The sequence below is a fragment of the Hordeum vulgare genome, chromosome 7H (genome assembly GCF_904849725.1).
Source record: "Hordeum vulgare subsp. vulgare chromosome 7H, MorexV3_pseudomolecules_assembly, whole genome shotgun sequence".
NCBI lineage: Eukaryota > Viridiplantae > Streptophyta > Magnoliopsida > Poales > Poaceae > Hordeum > Hordeum vulgare.
The window spans coordinates 225,213,233-225,228,014 of NC_058524.1; the positions used below are offsets into that span (position 1 = coordinate 225,213,233).

At 46.7% G+C, this 14,782-nt stretch overlaps 1 protein-coding gene across 1 annotated transcript in view; it reads left to right on the forward strand.

The window, feature by feature from the left end:
* The first annotated feature begins 209 nt into the window (after positions 1-209).
* The window catches only part of LOC123412169 (mucin-7-like), a 41,687-nt gene continuing 27,114 nt past the window's right edge, over positions 210-14,782 (forward strand). Inside the window, exon 1 of the mRNA XM_045105109.1 lies at positions 210-1,058. Within this exon, the coding sequence (XP_044961044.1) occupies positions 395-1,058 (664 nt within the window). The 5' untranslated portion in view covers positions 210-394. The remainder of the gene's footprint in view (positions 1,059-14,782) is intronic.

The following is a 14,782-nucleotide window of genomic DNA, read 5'->3' on the forward strand; positions in this document are numbered from 1 at the left end:
TCACGCTCTCCGCCACTTCTTGGGTCTTTGGGCGGTCGGCTCGGTGATTGGCACTACTCTAGATGTTGACCTTCTCTGTTTGCGTCAGAGAGGAATTGTTCGTATCCAGGTAGCGGTGCTGAACCTCGATGCTTTCAATAGGAGCACAATTGATTCTCTCTCTTCCGATGTAGTTGTTCAGAGGAAGGGTTATGTGTTTCGGTACAGTCTAGAAAAATCAGACTTCCGTGTTGATACTGATTTGGTGCCTCAAGTCTGGGAGCACGGAGATGATCCAAGGGGCGACAAGGGGCATGAAAGGGAGGATAAAGTGAGGGCCAACGATCCAAGTAAGAGGTCCAAACCCACTTCATCGTCCAACAACTCTTTGGTTCCTCCTACCTTGGGCGGAGCGATGCCCATGCAGATGGCCATTGCCGTCACATCGTTGAACCCTCATCGAGGTCGGCCCACCACGGATGCTTCTTCGCCTTTAAAGGGGTCCTCTTCGTCGGCACCGGATCCTTCATCTATGGCGACCCTGGCCATCACTACGCCTCCATTGACGACGCCGGCGCCCCGGTCTTCGACGCTGTCGACACCGACTCACCTGGTGACACCGCCTCGCCTCGACGAGGGGGCCCACGTGCGGTCTGAGCCTGAGGGGATGGCACCTGCTGTGGCTACTGCGAGCGGTTCATCACCGCCACCATCGCCATCACTTGCTTATCCTACTCAACGGGGAGTGATTTTCTCACCGTCCATTCAGGCTGGCCATGAGTCAGCGATGGCGGAGGTGCGAGCTTTGTCCTCTTCGCCTCCGACGCCGGGAGGGGATTCGGCGTCCGAAGCTCTTGCGGAGGGTGAGGTGCAGCCCCTGCGGTCTTCTACATCATCACCGCATCCGTCTACTCGGCCTCTCGGGGTCGCCGGGACGGTCACTGTGGCCGACGTCACTCCTTCGCCGTTGAGGCGCAGCGGGCGTCACTCCATCGGAGTTGACGGTACAACAACCACCGACGAGGACTCTATGGCGAAGGTCATGCGCAGGACGGCTGCTCGCAACCTCGACTTCAAAGGTACCTCCTCTCGTAAATCCTTTTTGTCTTTTGATAAATCCAAAGTATCTTCAAATATTACTAGCCTTGGAGTTTCATTGGGACGTAATGAGAAAGATGTGGATTTTTCGGTTAAGGATCTTAAACAAGTGGAGTTCGACTGGCTTATGGTTGCTCCTAACTTGTCGAGTTTTGTTGACCCTCTCATGTCAGATGAGGAGGATGAGGATGTTGATGCCAATCACGAAGGCAAGCTTCTCTCCCATCTGGTTAAAGACACGACTGAACTAGACCTTGACGATACTGTACGTGACACTATGCTATGTGAGTGTGACAGCCCAGTGCCGACGTTCCAGAAGCTTCCCCTCTCTTTCGTTTTCGTCATGTGATTTATTTTATTTGTCGCGTCATCATCGCATCATGCGCATCATCTGCATTGCATCGGCATCTCCGTTGCCGCCAGTTTTCAAAACTTGCATTCGTTAGTAGTTGCCGGTTCTCGTCGTCGTCCGTTCTGAGCCCGACCGCACACGCACGCGCCCGCGGCACCATCGAAACCCTGTTTTTAATGTGCGTTTAAAAACTCTTTCTGATCGAGGTGAAACTTGGCACGCGGTCGTGATTAGTTATAGCTAGGCCGCCTGTCGAATTTCGTCGCGATCGGAGACCGTCTGGTATCCGAACGGTCACCCGTAGCGGCACCGTATTTGGTCTACCGTCGGACGTCTGGCGTGTTTTAAAATTCGTGTCGCGCCGCCCGTTTCCCCTCTCGTCTCCGGACATCTACACAACACGGCCACGTAGCGCGCCCCGCGTTCGGAATCGTCCGAATCCGACCCCGCGGTTGGATCCGGAGCGCGATTCCGGTTAACCGAGCCCCCTTTTCTTTATAAATAACCCCCCTCCTCCTTATTTTTCGGACAACCTCTCTCTCTCTTCCTCGTTTTCCGCGCAAACCCTAGCCGCCGCCCCACCTCTCTCTCCCCTGCCGCGCCGCCGGGCCCGCGAAGCCCATCCGGGGCCCGCCCGGGCCCGAGCCGCCGCCGCCCCTGTTCGAGCTCCCAGTCCGAGCTCTTCCCCGGCCTCGCCTCCCCTGCCTGCTCGCCGGAGCCCCGTCGGCCTCGGGGCGCGCCATCCCCGCCGGCCGCGCCGACCCCGCGCCGCCCCGGCTCCCCGTAGCGCCGCCGCCTTCCCCCGCACAGAGGGCCGCCGCGCCAGTTCCCGCCGGGGGTCTCCCGTGCCTCGGGTCCGCCGAGGACCACCCCGAACCGCGCCGCCCTCCGCCCGGAGCTCGCCGCCGCCGCCGCCGGGACAGGGGCTCCCGTGCCCGGATCCCTCCCGATCCGGCCGGCCCCCACGGTTTCCCCTCTTCTACCCCCGCCGCGCCGCCCCGCCTGGAGCCGCCGCCGGCCGCCGCCGTGGCTCACGCGCTCGGCCAGGAGGTCGGCCTCGCCCGAGCCACCCCGCCAGCGCCTGGGCCCCGAGCCGGCCCACCTCGGCCCAGGCCTCCTCTGCCTCCTCAACCGGGCCAGCCCGAGGTGAGAATCACCCCTTGTACTCCGCCCAGTGCGTTGTTTAGTTAGATTGCGCCTCAGATTCGGCCCGATGGACATTTAGTTTTATTTTATTTTTTCCCTTCTCGGTTTAGTTATTTCAGGTTTAGCTATTTATTTAAAACGCCCGTATCTTTTTACCCGTAAGTCGGAACGACGCGTGTTATATATCGTTTTGGGGTAGCTTCGCGAGTAGAACACGTTTATCGAACATGCATATTTATTTAACGCTGTTTAGAGTGCCTAATGCCTCGTTTTACGTGCTGTTTAGCTAGGATCCATTCCGTAGTTAATTTCCGTGCGTATCCGGATTGCCCGTATGCCATAGATTTAATGTCCATGTTTTAGGGACCATATTTCTACGTATTTTAGAGCGGTCACTCGTATTTTTTCGTGTAGGGTTTTGCCGGTAGTTTATTTTCCCGTTTAGAGGTATTAACTCGCATTATTGGGTGGCGATATTTTGTGTTACAAACCCCACATTTTATATATGTTTTCGGGGTAGAAAAATCCCATGGATTTTTCTGTGCAATTAGTTTTAGCTTTTGAGGAAGTTAGTTCGCGAGATATTTTGTCGTGATGCCCTTTTGTTTAACCCGTAGGTTTTATTCCGGGCCTCGTTTGAATTAGTTGTCAACTAGAGAGTTGATCTCGGATGTTTTGTTTAGCCCCTGGTATTTTTGGTTGCAATAGAAATGCATGTTTAGGTGTTGTTTGACTGCCCTCAAGTTGCTTGAATAGTGCTGTTTTAGAGGAGCTGAAATATTTCTAAGTCTGGATTCTGTTATTATTTTGTTGCTGTTTTGTTTTGCTTCTAGCTTGTGATCTGTAGCTCTTTTGGGGTTGGACCAATGGAGTTAGTTGTACCCCTTATGTTTCTCTAGCATGCTGTTAAGTTTCATGCCATTTGGACTCCTGTAGCTATAGGTTTTGCTGCTGTCAATATTGCTTCAGGCTGAAAAGTGCACTTTCAGGAGGTGTTATTTTCACTAAGTCTGAAATAGTGCGTGAGGTGCCATTTTTGTGTCTTCTTTTCCTAGTGCTCCGTGCTGCCATGCTAGATGTTGTTAGTTGATTGTAGTTGTGCTTTTTGCCCTCTTCTGTGCCGTGCTTTGCTTGAGCTTATCGGAGTTGTGTAGCCGAAGTTGTGAGACGTAGAAGTTGATATGTGGCTGTTTTGGGCAGATTGTGATGTTTTCTTGTTTTGCTCGTAGTTTTCGAACCGTAGCTCCGATTTGATCGTGTCCTACATGAAACTTGCTTAGAATCTTGTGTAGATTCATTTCCTCTTGCTGGTTGTTTGTGTTGATGTGCTCGTAGCCGCCGTTGCACACATTTTGCATTCATGCCATCATATCTTGCGGTGCTTGTAACTTTTGAACCGTAGCTCCGTTGGAGATGTTCTTTATGTGTAGATTGCTTGCCATGACGCGTAGAATCACGTGAACCTATTTGTTTTGCTGTTTAACAACCAATTAAATGCATTAATTCAGATCTGGACAGAATTGTAAATTAACAGGTGAGGTCGTTTCGGAGGTGCTATATGTCATTTCCGACCTCATTTAAAGTGTCTAGATAGGTAGTTTATTTTCCGCTTCACCTCTTGCATGTTTGACAACATTAATATTGCGTGTAGTTAACCGGGAGTGAACTAAATAATTCAACGTGGAGTTTCGTCGATATGCAACTCGTTGCATATCGAGCTTCACTTAATGTGTAGTGTTTGATTGTTGTGATTGTCACGCCTTGTTTTAGACCGTTCATGCATCATGTGTGTCTTGCATCGTGTGGTGATTATCGTGTGTTGATGCTTGTTTCCGGTTTCCCCGTCTCGATGGAGTTCCGCACGCGTGCCGGAATGTGAGGACCCGTTCGACTACGTCGGTTCGTCTGCTTCACGGAGGCATTCTTCTTCCAAGCGGGATCTCAGGCAAGATGATCATTTCCCCAGATACCATTACTATCATTGCCATGCTAGTTTTACCGTTGCTATCGTTTACGTCTCGTTGCCTACCACCTGTTAAATATCAGCCTCTCTACAACGCCATGAAACCATCAACCTGTTCAACCTAGCAAACCACTGATTGGCTATGTTACTGCTTGCTTAACCCTGTTGATAGCGTTGCTAGTTGCAGGTGTAGTTGCTTCCATGTCAAGCAGGGGTTCCTTGTTATATCACCGTTTTAAATGCTATTTAATTTAATGCACCTATATACTTGGTAAAAGGTGGAAGGCTCGGCCTTTCTAGCCTGGTGTTTTGTTCCACCTTTGCCCCCTTTAGTTACCGGCTACCGGTGTTATGTTCCATAATTGAGCGCTCCTAACACGATCGGGGTTGTTATGGGGACCCCCTTGATAATTCGTTTTAGATTAAAGCTGGTCTGGCAAGGCCCAACTTTGGTACTACATTTGCCTAAACACCTAATAAAATTGCATAGGGACTTTCCGGACCCCGAGGATAATTTAATCAACCCCCGGGCCAGTGCTCCTCATGAGTGTTGGCCCCACCTGAGCGATGTCCGGCGCCCCTCTGGTCACCCGGAGGTTTAGCGATCCCGACGTCTAGCTCATCCGCCGTGTACTGAGAACGAGGTACGCGACTCCTATCGGGATCGTCGACACGTCGGGCGGCCTTGCTGGATTAGTTTTACCTTTGACGAGATATCTTGTGCATCGGGATTCCGGTGATGCTTTGGGTAATCTCAGAGTTGAGGTTTTCCACTAGGGAATCCGACGATATCGCGAGCTTCGTGATTGAGGATTTCTATGCGGCTTGTGGTAATTTGTGATGGACTAGTTGGAGCACCCCTGCAGGGTTAAATCTTTCGGAAAGCCGTGCCCGCGGTTATGTGGCAACGTGGAAACTTTGTTTAACACTGGTTCTAGATAACCTGAAGTTAACTTAATTAAAATATGCCAACTGTGTGCGTAACCATGACTGTCTCTTTCGTGAGTTCCTTCTCCGATCGAGGACACGGTGGGGTTATGACTGACGTAGGTAGGTGTTCAGGATCATTCATTTGATCATCAGTAGTTCACGCCCGTTATGCGTAGATCTTCCCCCTCTTAATTCTTGCACTCGTAAGTTAGCCACCAAATATATGCTTAGGCGTTGCTGCAACCTCACCACTTAACCATGCCTCACCCATTAAGCTTTGCTAGTCTTGATACCTTTGGAAATGAGATTGCTGAGTCCCCTGTGGCTCACAGATTACTACAACCCCAGTTGCAGGTACAGGTAAAGGTTACATGACGCGAGCGCGTTGAGTGTTCATTTGGAGTTGCCTCTTCTTCTTCTTCTTCTTCGATCTAGGATTGGGTTCCAGGCCGGCAGCCTGGGATAGCAAGGATGGACGTCGTTCTTCTTTTGTCGTTTATTTTCGTCCGTAGAGGGACCCTGCTCTTACTCTTGATGTTATGTAATGTACTGAGGTGACTCTGATGTAGCTTGTGGCGAGTGTAAGCCAACTCTCTTATATACCTCTCCTTTTCAGTACATGTACTTGTAACGATATCCATTCTTGCGACACGACGAGATACGCTTCTATCCCTGACGAGGCCCCGTGCCAGATTGAGGATAGGGTCGCATCTTGGGCGTGACAAGTTGGTATCAGAGCAAGGACCGACCTAGGAGCCCCCTTGATTGATCGAACTTGGCCGAGTCGAGTCTAGTGAAAAACTATTTGAGTCTTAGTTATATATCGGAGAGTAGGATTCTTTTTTCTCCTCTTCTATGCTCTAGTGAGGAATCTTGACGTAATAATTTATCCTACTCCTCTTCCCACTCAAAATATTTTTAGGATCACGCGGATATTCTTGGGATCTATATGATGCCGATGTGACGGAGTTCTGTCTTGGTGCCTCCTGTCTGACTTGATCTTCTTCCGGGGAGTTGAGCTCCAGGGGATTCTTGAGCACATCGTTATCATTCAGATTTCTTAGTATCTCAGGACGAAGGATGTTCGTAATTGCCTCAATACTAGTAGTGGTGAGATAACCCCGATGTCCCCAGTACTGGTGCAGATTGTTCGGGAGTACTGCCATGCTTTGTATCGTTGTGATCACGAGGGTCTGTTGTAGATGAAGGTCCGAGATTCTGGTTGTGTGTTGACGGAGGTGATACAAGTGATGGTTTAGTATAGGATTTGTGTGATATTACTGTTGGAAATATGCCCTAGAGGCAATAATAAATTAGTTATTATTATATTTCTTAGTTCATGATAATCGTTTATTATCCATGCTATAATTGTATTGATTGGAAACACAATACTTGTGTGGATACATAGACAAAACACTGTCCCTAGTAAGCCTCTAGTTGACTAGCTCGTTGATCAAAGATGGTCAAGGTTTCCTGGCCATAGGCAAGTGTTGTCACTTGATAACGGGATCACATCATTAGGAGAATCATGTGATGGACTAGACCCAAACTAATAGACGTAGCATGTTGATCGTGTCATTTTGTTGCTACTGTTTTCTGCGTGTCAAGTATTTATTCCTATGACCATGAGATCATATAACTTACTAACACCGGAGGAATGCTTTGTGTGTATCAAACGTCGCAACGTAACTGGGTGACTATAAAGATGCTCTACAGGTATCTCCGAAGGTGTTCGTTGAGTTAGTATGGATCAAGACTGGGATTTGTCACTCCGTGTGACGGAGAGGTATCTCGGGGCCCACTCGGTAATACAACATCACACACAAGCCTTGCAAGCAATGTAACTTAGTGTAAGTTGCGGGATCTTGTATTACGGAACGAGTAAAGAGACTTGCCGGTAAACGAGATTGAAATAGGTATGCGGATACTGACGATCGAATCTCGGGCAAGTAACATACCGAAAGACAAAGGGAATGACATACGGGATTATACGAATCCTTGGCACTGAGGTTCAAACGATAAGATCTTCGTAGAATATGTAGGATCCAATATGGGCATCCAGGTCCCGCTATTGGATATTGACCGAGGAGTCTCTCGGGTCATGTCTACATAGTTCTCGAACCCGCAGGGTCTGCACACTTAAGGTTCGACGTTGTTTTATGCGTATTTGAGTTATATGGTTGGTTACCGAATGTTGTTCGGAGTCCCGGATGAGATCACGGACGTCACGAGGGTTTCCGGAATGGTCCGGAAACGAAGATTGATATATAGGATGACCCCATTTGGTTACCGGAAGGTTTTCGTGCATTACCGGAAAAGTTTCGGGCTCGTCGGTAGTGTACCGGGAGTGCCGGGAGGGGTGCCGGGGACCATCGGGAGGGGTGTCACGCCCCAAGGGGTCTCATGGGCTATGGGAAGAGATAAACCAGCCCCTAGTGGGCTGGAATAAGTTCCCACTAAGGCCCATGAGGTTTGAGAAGGAAAAAAACACAAGGTGGAAAGAGTTTCCAAGTGGGAAGGTGGAATCCTACTCCAAGTAGGATTGGAGTAGGACTCCTCCACCTCCAATTTCGGCCAAACCTTGAGGGTTTGAGACTGCCTCTTCCCTCCCCCTCCCTCCTATATATACTAAGGTATTAGGGCTGATTTGAGACAACTTTTGCCACGGCAGCCCGACCACATACCTCCATAGTTTTTCCTCTAGATCGCGTTTCTGCGGAGCTCGGGCGGAGCCCTGCTGAGACGAGATCATCACCAACCTCCGGAGCGCCGTCACGCTGCCGGAGAACTCTTCTACCTCTCCGTCTCTCTTGCTGGATCAAGAAGGCCGAGATCATCATCGAGCTGTACGTGTGCTGAACGCGGAGGTGCCGTCCGTTCGGTACTAGATCGTGGGACTGATCGCGGGATTGTTCGCGGGGCGGATCGAGGGACGTGAGGACGTTCCACTACATCAACCGCGTTCACTAACGCTTCTGCTGTACGATCTACAAGGGTACGTAGATCACTCATCCCCTCTCGTAGATGGACATCACCATGATAGGTCTTCGTGCGCGTAGGAAATTTTTTTTGTTTCCCTTGCGACGTTCCCCAACAGTGGCATCAGAGCTAGGTTCATGCGTAGATGTCTTCTCGAGTAGAACACAAAAGTTTTTGTGGGCGGTGATGTGCGTTTTGCTGCCCTCCTTAGTCTTTTCTTGATTCCGCGGTATTGTTGGATTGAAGCGGCTTGGACCGACATTACTCGTACGCTTACGAGAGACTGGTTTCATCGTTACGAGTAACCCCCTTTGCTCAAAGATGACTGGCAAGTGACTGTTTCTCCAACTTTAGTTGAATCGGATTTGACCGAGGAGGTCCTTGGATGAGGTTAAATAGCAACTCATATATCTCCGTTGTGGTGTTTGCGTAAGTAAGATGCGATCCTACTAGATACCCTCGGTCACCACGTAAAACATGCAACAACAAAATTAGAGGACGTCTAACTTGTTTTTGCAGGGTATGCTTGTGATGTGATATGGCCAACGATGTGATGTGATATATTGGATGTATGAGATGATCATGTTGTAATAGATAATATCGACTTGCACGTCGATGGTACGGCAACCGGCAGGAGCCATAGGGTTGTCTTTATAACTAACGTTTGTGCTTGCAGATGCGTTTACTATTTTGCTAGGACGTAGCTTTAGTAGTAATAGCATGAGTAGCACGACAACCCCGATGGCGACACGTTGATGGAGATCATGATGATGGCGATCATGGTGTGACGCCGGTGACAAGAAGATCGTGCCGGTGCTTTGGTGATGGAGATCAAGAAGCCTGTGATGATGGCCATATCATGTCACTTATGAATTGCATGTGATGTTAATCCTTTTATGCACCTTATTTTGCTTAGAACGACGGTAGCATTATGAGGTGATCTCTCACTAAAATTTCAAGACGAAATTGTGTTCTCCCCGACTGTGCACCGTTGCTACAGTTCGTCGTTTCGAGACACCACGTGATGATCGGGTGTGATAGACTCAACGTTCACATACAACGGGTGCAAAACAGTTGCGCACGCAGAACACTCGGGTTAAGCTTGACGAGCCTTGCATGTGCAGACATGGCCTCGGAACACATGAGACCGAAAGGTCGAGCATGAATCGTATAGTTGATATGATTAGCATAGAGATGCTTACCACTGAAACTATTCTCGACTCACGTGATGATCGGACTTGAGATAGTGGATTTGGATCATGTACCACTCAAATGACTAGAGAGATGTACTTTTTGAGTGGGAGTTCTTAAGTAATATGATTAATTGAACTAATTGTCATGAACATAGTCTAATGGTCTTTGCGAATTACGATGTAGCTTGCGCTATAGCTCTACTGTTTTATATGTTCCTAGAGAAAATTTAGTTGAAAGTTGATAGTAGCAAACTTTGCAGACTGAGTCTGTAAAACCGAGGATTGTCCTCGTTGCTGCACAGAAGGCTTATGTCCTTAATGCACCACTCGGTGTGCTGCACCTCGAGCGTCGTCTGTGGATGCTGTGAACATCCGACATACACGTTTCTGATGACTACACGATAGTTCAGTACAAAATACTTCATGGCTTAGAAGCAAGGCGCCGAAAACGTTGTAAAACGTCACGGAACATAAGTGATGTTCTAAAGAGATGAAATTGTGATTTCATGCTTGTGCCCTTGTTAAGAGGTACGAGACCTCCGACAAGATTCTTTGTCCACAAAGCACAGGAGAAAAGGCTCAATCGTTGAGCATGTGCTCAGATTGTCTGAGTACGACAATCGCTTGAATCAAGTGGGAGTTAATCTTCCAGATGAGATAGTGATAGTTCTCCAAAGTCACTGCCACCAAGCTGTGAGAGCTTCGTGATGAACTATAACATATCAAGGATACATACAATGATCCTTGAGCGATTCGCGATGTTTGACACTGCGAAAGTAGAAATCAAGAAAGAGCATCAATAGTTGATGGTTTGTAAAACCACTAAGTTTCAAGAAAGGCAAGGGCTAGAAGGGATACTTCGTGAAACGGCAAAACAGTTGCTGCACTAATGAAGAGACCCAAGATTAAACCCAAACCCGAGACTAAGTGCTTCTGTAATGAGGGGAACAATCACTGAGGCGGAGCAACTCAAGATACTTGGTAGATAAGAAGGCTGGCAAAAGTCGAAAGAAGTGTATTTGATATACATAATGTTGATGTGTACTTTACTAGTACTCCTAGTAGCATGAGGGTATTGGATACTGGTTCGGTTGCTAAGTGATTAGTAACGCGAAATGAAAGCTACGACATAAACGGAGACTAGCTAAAGGCGAGGTGACGATACGTGTTGGAAGTGTTTCCAAGGTTGATATGATCAAACGTCGCACGCTCCCTCTACCATCGGGATTGGTGTTGAACCTAAATAATTGTTATTTGGTGCTTGCGTTAGGCATGAACATGATTGGATCGTGTTTATTACAATACGATTGTTCATTCAAAGAGAATAATGGTTACTCTATTTGCTTGAATAATCACCTTCAATGGTTTATTGAATCTCGATTGTAGTGTTACACATTGGTGCCAAAAGATACGAGTTAAATGATGATAGTGCCACTTACTTGTGGCACTGCCGCTTGAGTCATGTTAGTATGAATTGCATGAAGAGGCTCCATGCTGATGGATCTTTACTCACCTGATTTCGAATCACTAGTGACATGCAAATCATACCACATGAGCAAGGCCTTGTTTTCATTGAGATGAAACAAGATAGTAACTTGTTGGAAGTGATACATTTTGATGTATGTAGTCCAGTGAGTGCTGAGGCACGCAGTGGATATCATTATGTTCTTACTTCACTGACGACTTGAGTAGATACAGGAGTATTTACTTAATGAATCACAAGTCTGAAATATTGAAAAGTTCAATTCTGTTTCAGAGTGAAGTTCGTCGTAACAAGAGGATGAACTGTCTACGATATGATCATAGAAATGAATATCTGAGTTACGAGTTTTTGGTACACAGTTAAGACAATGTGGAAATTGTTTCACAGTTCATGCCACCTGGAACGTCATGGTGTGATGATGTGTCTGAACGTCATACCACGCACTATTTAGTATGGTGCATGATGTGATGTATCTTATCGAATTACCACTATCGTTTATGGGTTATGCATTAGAGACAACCACATTCACTTTAAATAGGGCACCGCGTATTTCCGTTGAGATGACACAGTATAGACTGAGGTTTAGAGAAATCTAAACTGTCGTTTCTTGAAAGTTTGGGGCTTCGAAACTTATGTGAAAAAGGTTTTAGTCTGATAAGCTCGAACCCAAAGCGGATAAATGCATCTTCATAGGATATCCAAAACAGTTGGGTACATCTCCTATCTCAGATCCGAAAGCAAAGTGTTTGTTTCTAGAAAAGGATACTTTCTCGAGAAAAGGTTTATCTCGAAAGAATTGAGTGGGAGGGTAGTAGAACTTGATGAGGTTATTGAACCATCACTTCAACCAGTGTGTAGCGGGGCGTAGGAAGTTGTTCCTGTGGCGCCTACACCAATTGAAGTGGAAGCTGATGATGGTGATCATTGAGCTTCGAATCAAGTTACTACAAACCTCGTAGGTCGACAAGGTCGCGTACTGCTGCAGAGTAGTACGGTAACCCTGTCTTGGAGGTCATGTTGTTGAGCAACAGTGAACCTACGAGTTATGGAGAAAGCGATGGTGGGCCCAGATTCCGACAAATGGCTGGAAGCCATGAAATCCGAGAGAGGATCCATGTGTGAAACCAAAGTGTAGACTTTGGTAGAACTACTTGATGGTCGTGGGACTATTGGGTAAAATGGATCTTTAAAAGAAGACAGACGATGATGGTGATAAGTCACTATTAAGAAAAGCTCGACTTGTCGCAAAGATGTTTTCGACAAGATCAAACAGTTGACTATGATGAGACTTTCTCACTCGTAGCGATGCTAAAGGTCTGTTAGAATTATGTTAGTTGTTGATGCATTATTTATGAAATATTGCACGTAGGATGTCAAAACATTGTTTTCTCGACGGTTTCCTTGAGCAAACATTGTATGTGATACAACGAGAAGGTTTTGTCGATCCTAAAGATACTAGCAAGTATGCAAACTCCAGTGATCCTTCAATGGACTGGTGCAAGCATCTCGGAGTTGGAATATACACTTTGATGAGATGATCAAAGATTTTGGGTGTGTACAAGGTTTATGAGAAACTTGTATTTCCAAAGAAGTGAGTAGGAGCACTATAGAATTTCTGATAGGTATATGTGGTTGACATATTGTGGATCAGAAGTAACGTAGAATTTCTGTAAAGCATACAAGATTGTTTGAAAGAAGTTTTCAAAGGAGTACCTGGATTATGCTACTTGAACATTGAGCATCAAAGATCTATGGAGATAGATCGAAAACGCTTAATAGAAGTTTCAACAAGATGCATGCCTTGACAAGTTTTTGAAAGAGTTCAAAATAGATCAACAAAGAAGGAGTTCTTGGTTGCGTTGTGAGGTGTGAATTTGAGTAAGACTCAAAACCTGACCACGGCAGAATAAAGAGAATAGACGAAGGTCGTCTTCTATGCCTTAGCCGTAGAATCTAAAGTATGCCATGCTGTGTACCGCACCTAATGTGTGCCTTGACTCAAAGTCTGTTGAGGGTACAGAGAGTGATCCATGATTGAATCACTAGCAGCGGTCAAAATTTATCCTTAGTAACTAATGGACTAAGGAATTTTTCTTGATTATGGAGGTGGTTGAAGAGTTCGTCGTAAAGGGTTACGTCGATGTAAGCTTTGACACTAATCCGAATAACTATGAGTAGTGAAACGGATTCGTATAGTAGAGTAGATATTTGGAGCATTTCCGAATAGCACGTAGTAGCAGCATCTATAAGATGACATAAAGATTTGTAAAGAACGCACGGATCTAAAAGTTTCAGAACCGTTGACTAAAACCTCTCTCACAAGCAAGACGTGATCAGACCCCATAACTATATGGGTGTTAAATTCATTGGAATCACATGGTGATGTGAACTAGATTATTAACTCTAGTGCAAGTGGGAGACTGTTGGAAATATGCCCTAGAGGCAATAATAAATTAGTTATTATTATATTTCTTAGTTCATGATAATCGTTTATTATCCATGCTATAATTGTATTGATTGGAAACACAATACTTGTGTGGATACATAGACAAAACACTGTCCCTAGTAAGCCTCTAGTTGACTAGCTCGTTGATCAAAGATGGTCAAGGTTTCCTAGCCATAGGCAAGTGTTGTCACTTGATAACGGGATCACATCATTAGGAGAATCATGTGATGGACTATACCCAAACTAATAGACGTAGCATGTTGATCGTGTCATTTTGTTGCTACTGTTTTCTGCGTGTCAAGTATTTATTCCTATGACCATGAGATCATATAACTTACTAACACCGGAGGAATGCTTTGTGTGTATCAAACGTCGCAACGTAACTGGGTGACTATAAAGATGCTCTACAGGTATCTCCGAAGGTGTTCGTTGAGTTAGTATGGATCAAGACTGGGATTTGTCACTCCGTGTGACGGAGAGGTATCTCGGGGCCCACTCGGTAATACAACATCACACACAAGCCTTGCAAGCAATGTAACTTAGTGTAAGTTGCGGGATCTTGTATTACGGAACGAGTAAAGAGACTTGCCGGTAAACGAGATTGAAATAGGTATGCGGATACTGACGATCGAATCTCGGGCAAGTAACATACCGAAGGACAAAGGGAATGACATACGGGATTATACGAATCCTTGGCACTGAGGTTCAAACGATAAGATCTTCGTAGAATATGTAGGATCCAATATGGGCATCCAGGTCCCGCTATTGGATATTGACCGAGGAGTCTCTCGGGTCATGTCTACATAGTTCTCGAACCCGCAGGGTCTGCACACTTAAGGTTCGACGTTGTTTTATGCGTATTTGAGTTATATGGTTGGTTACCGAATGTTGTTCGGAGTCCCGGATGAGATCACGGACGTCACGAGGGTTTCCGGAATGGTCCGGAAACGAAGATTGATATATAGGATGACCCCATTTGGTTACCGGAAGGTTTTCGTGCATTACCGGAAAAGTTTCGGGCTCGTCGGTAGTGTACCGGGAGTGCCGGGAGGGGTGCCGGGGACCATCGGGAGGGGTGTCACGCCCCAAGGGGTCTCATGGGCTATGGGAAGAGATAAACCAGCCCCTAGTGGGCTGGAATAAGTTCCCACTAAGGCCCATGAGGTTTGAGAAGGAAAAAAACACAAGGTGGAAAGAGTTTCCAAGTGGGAAG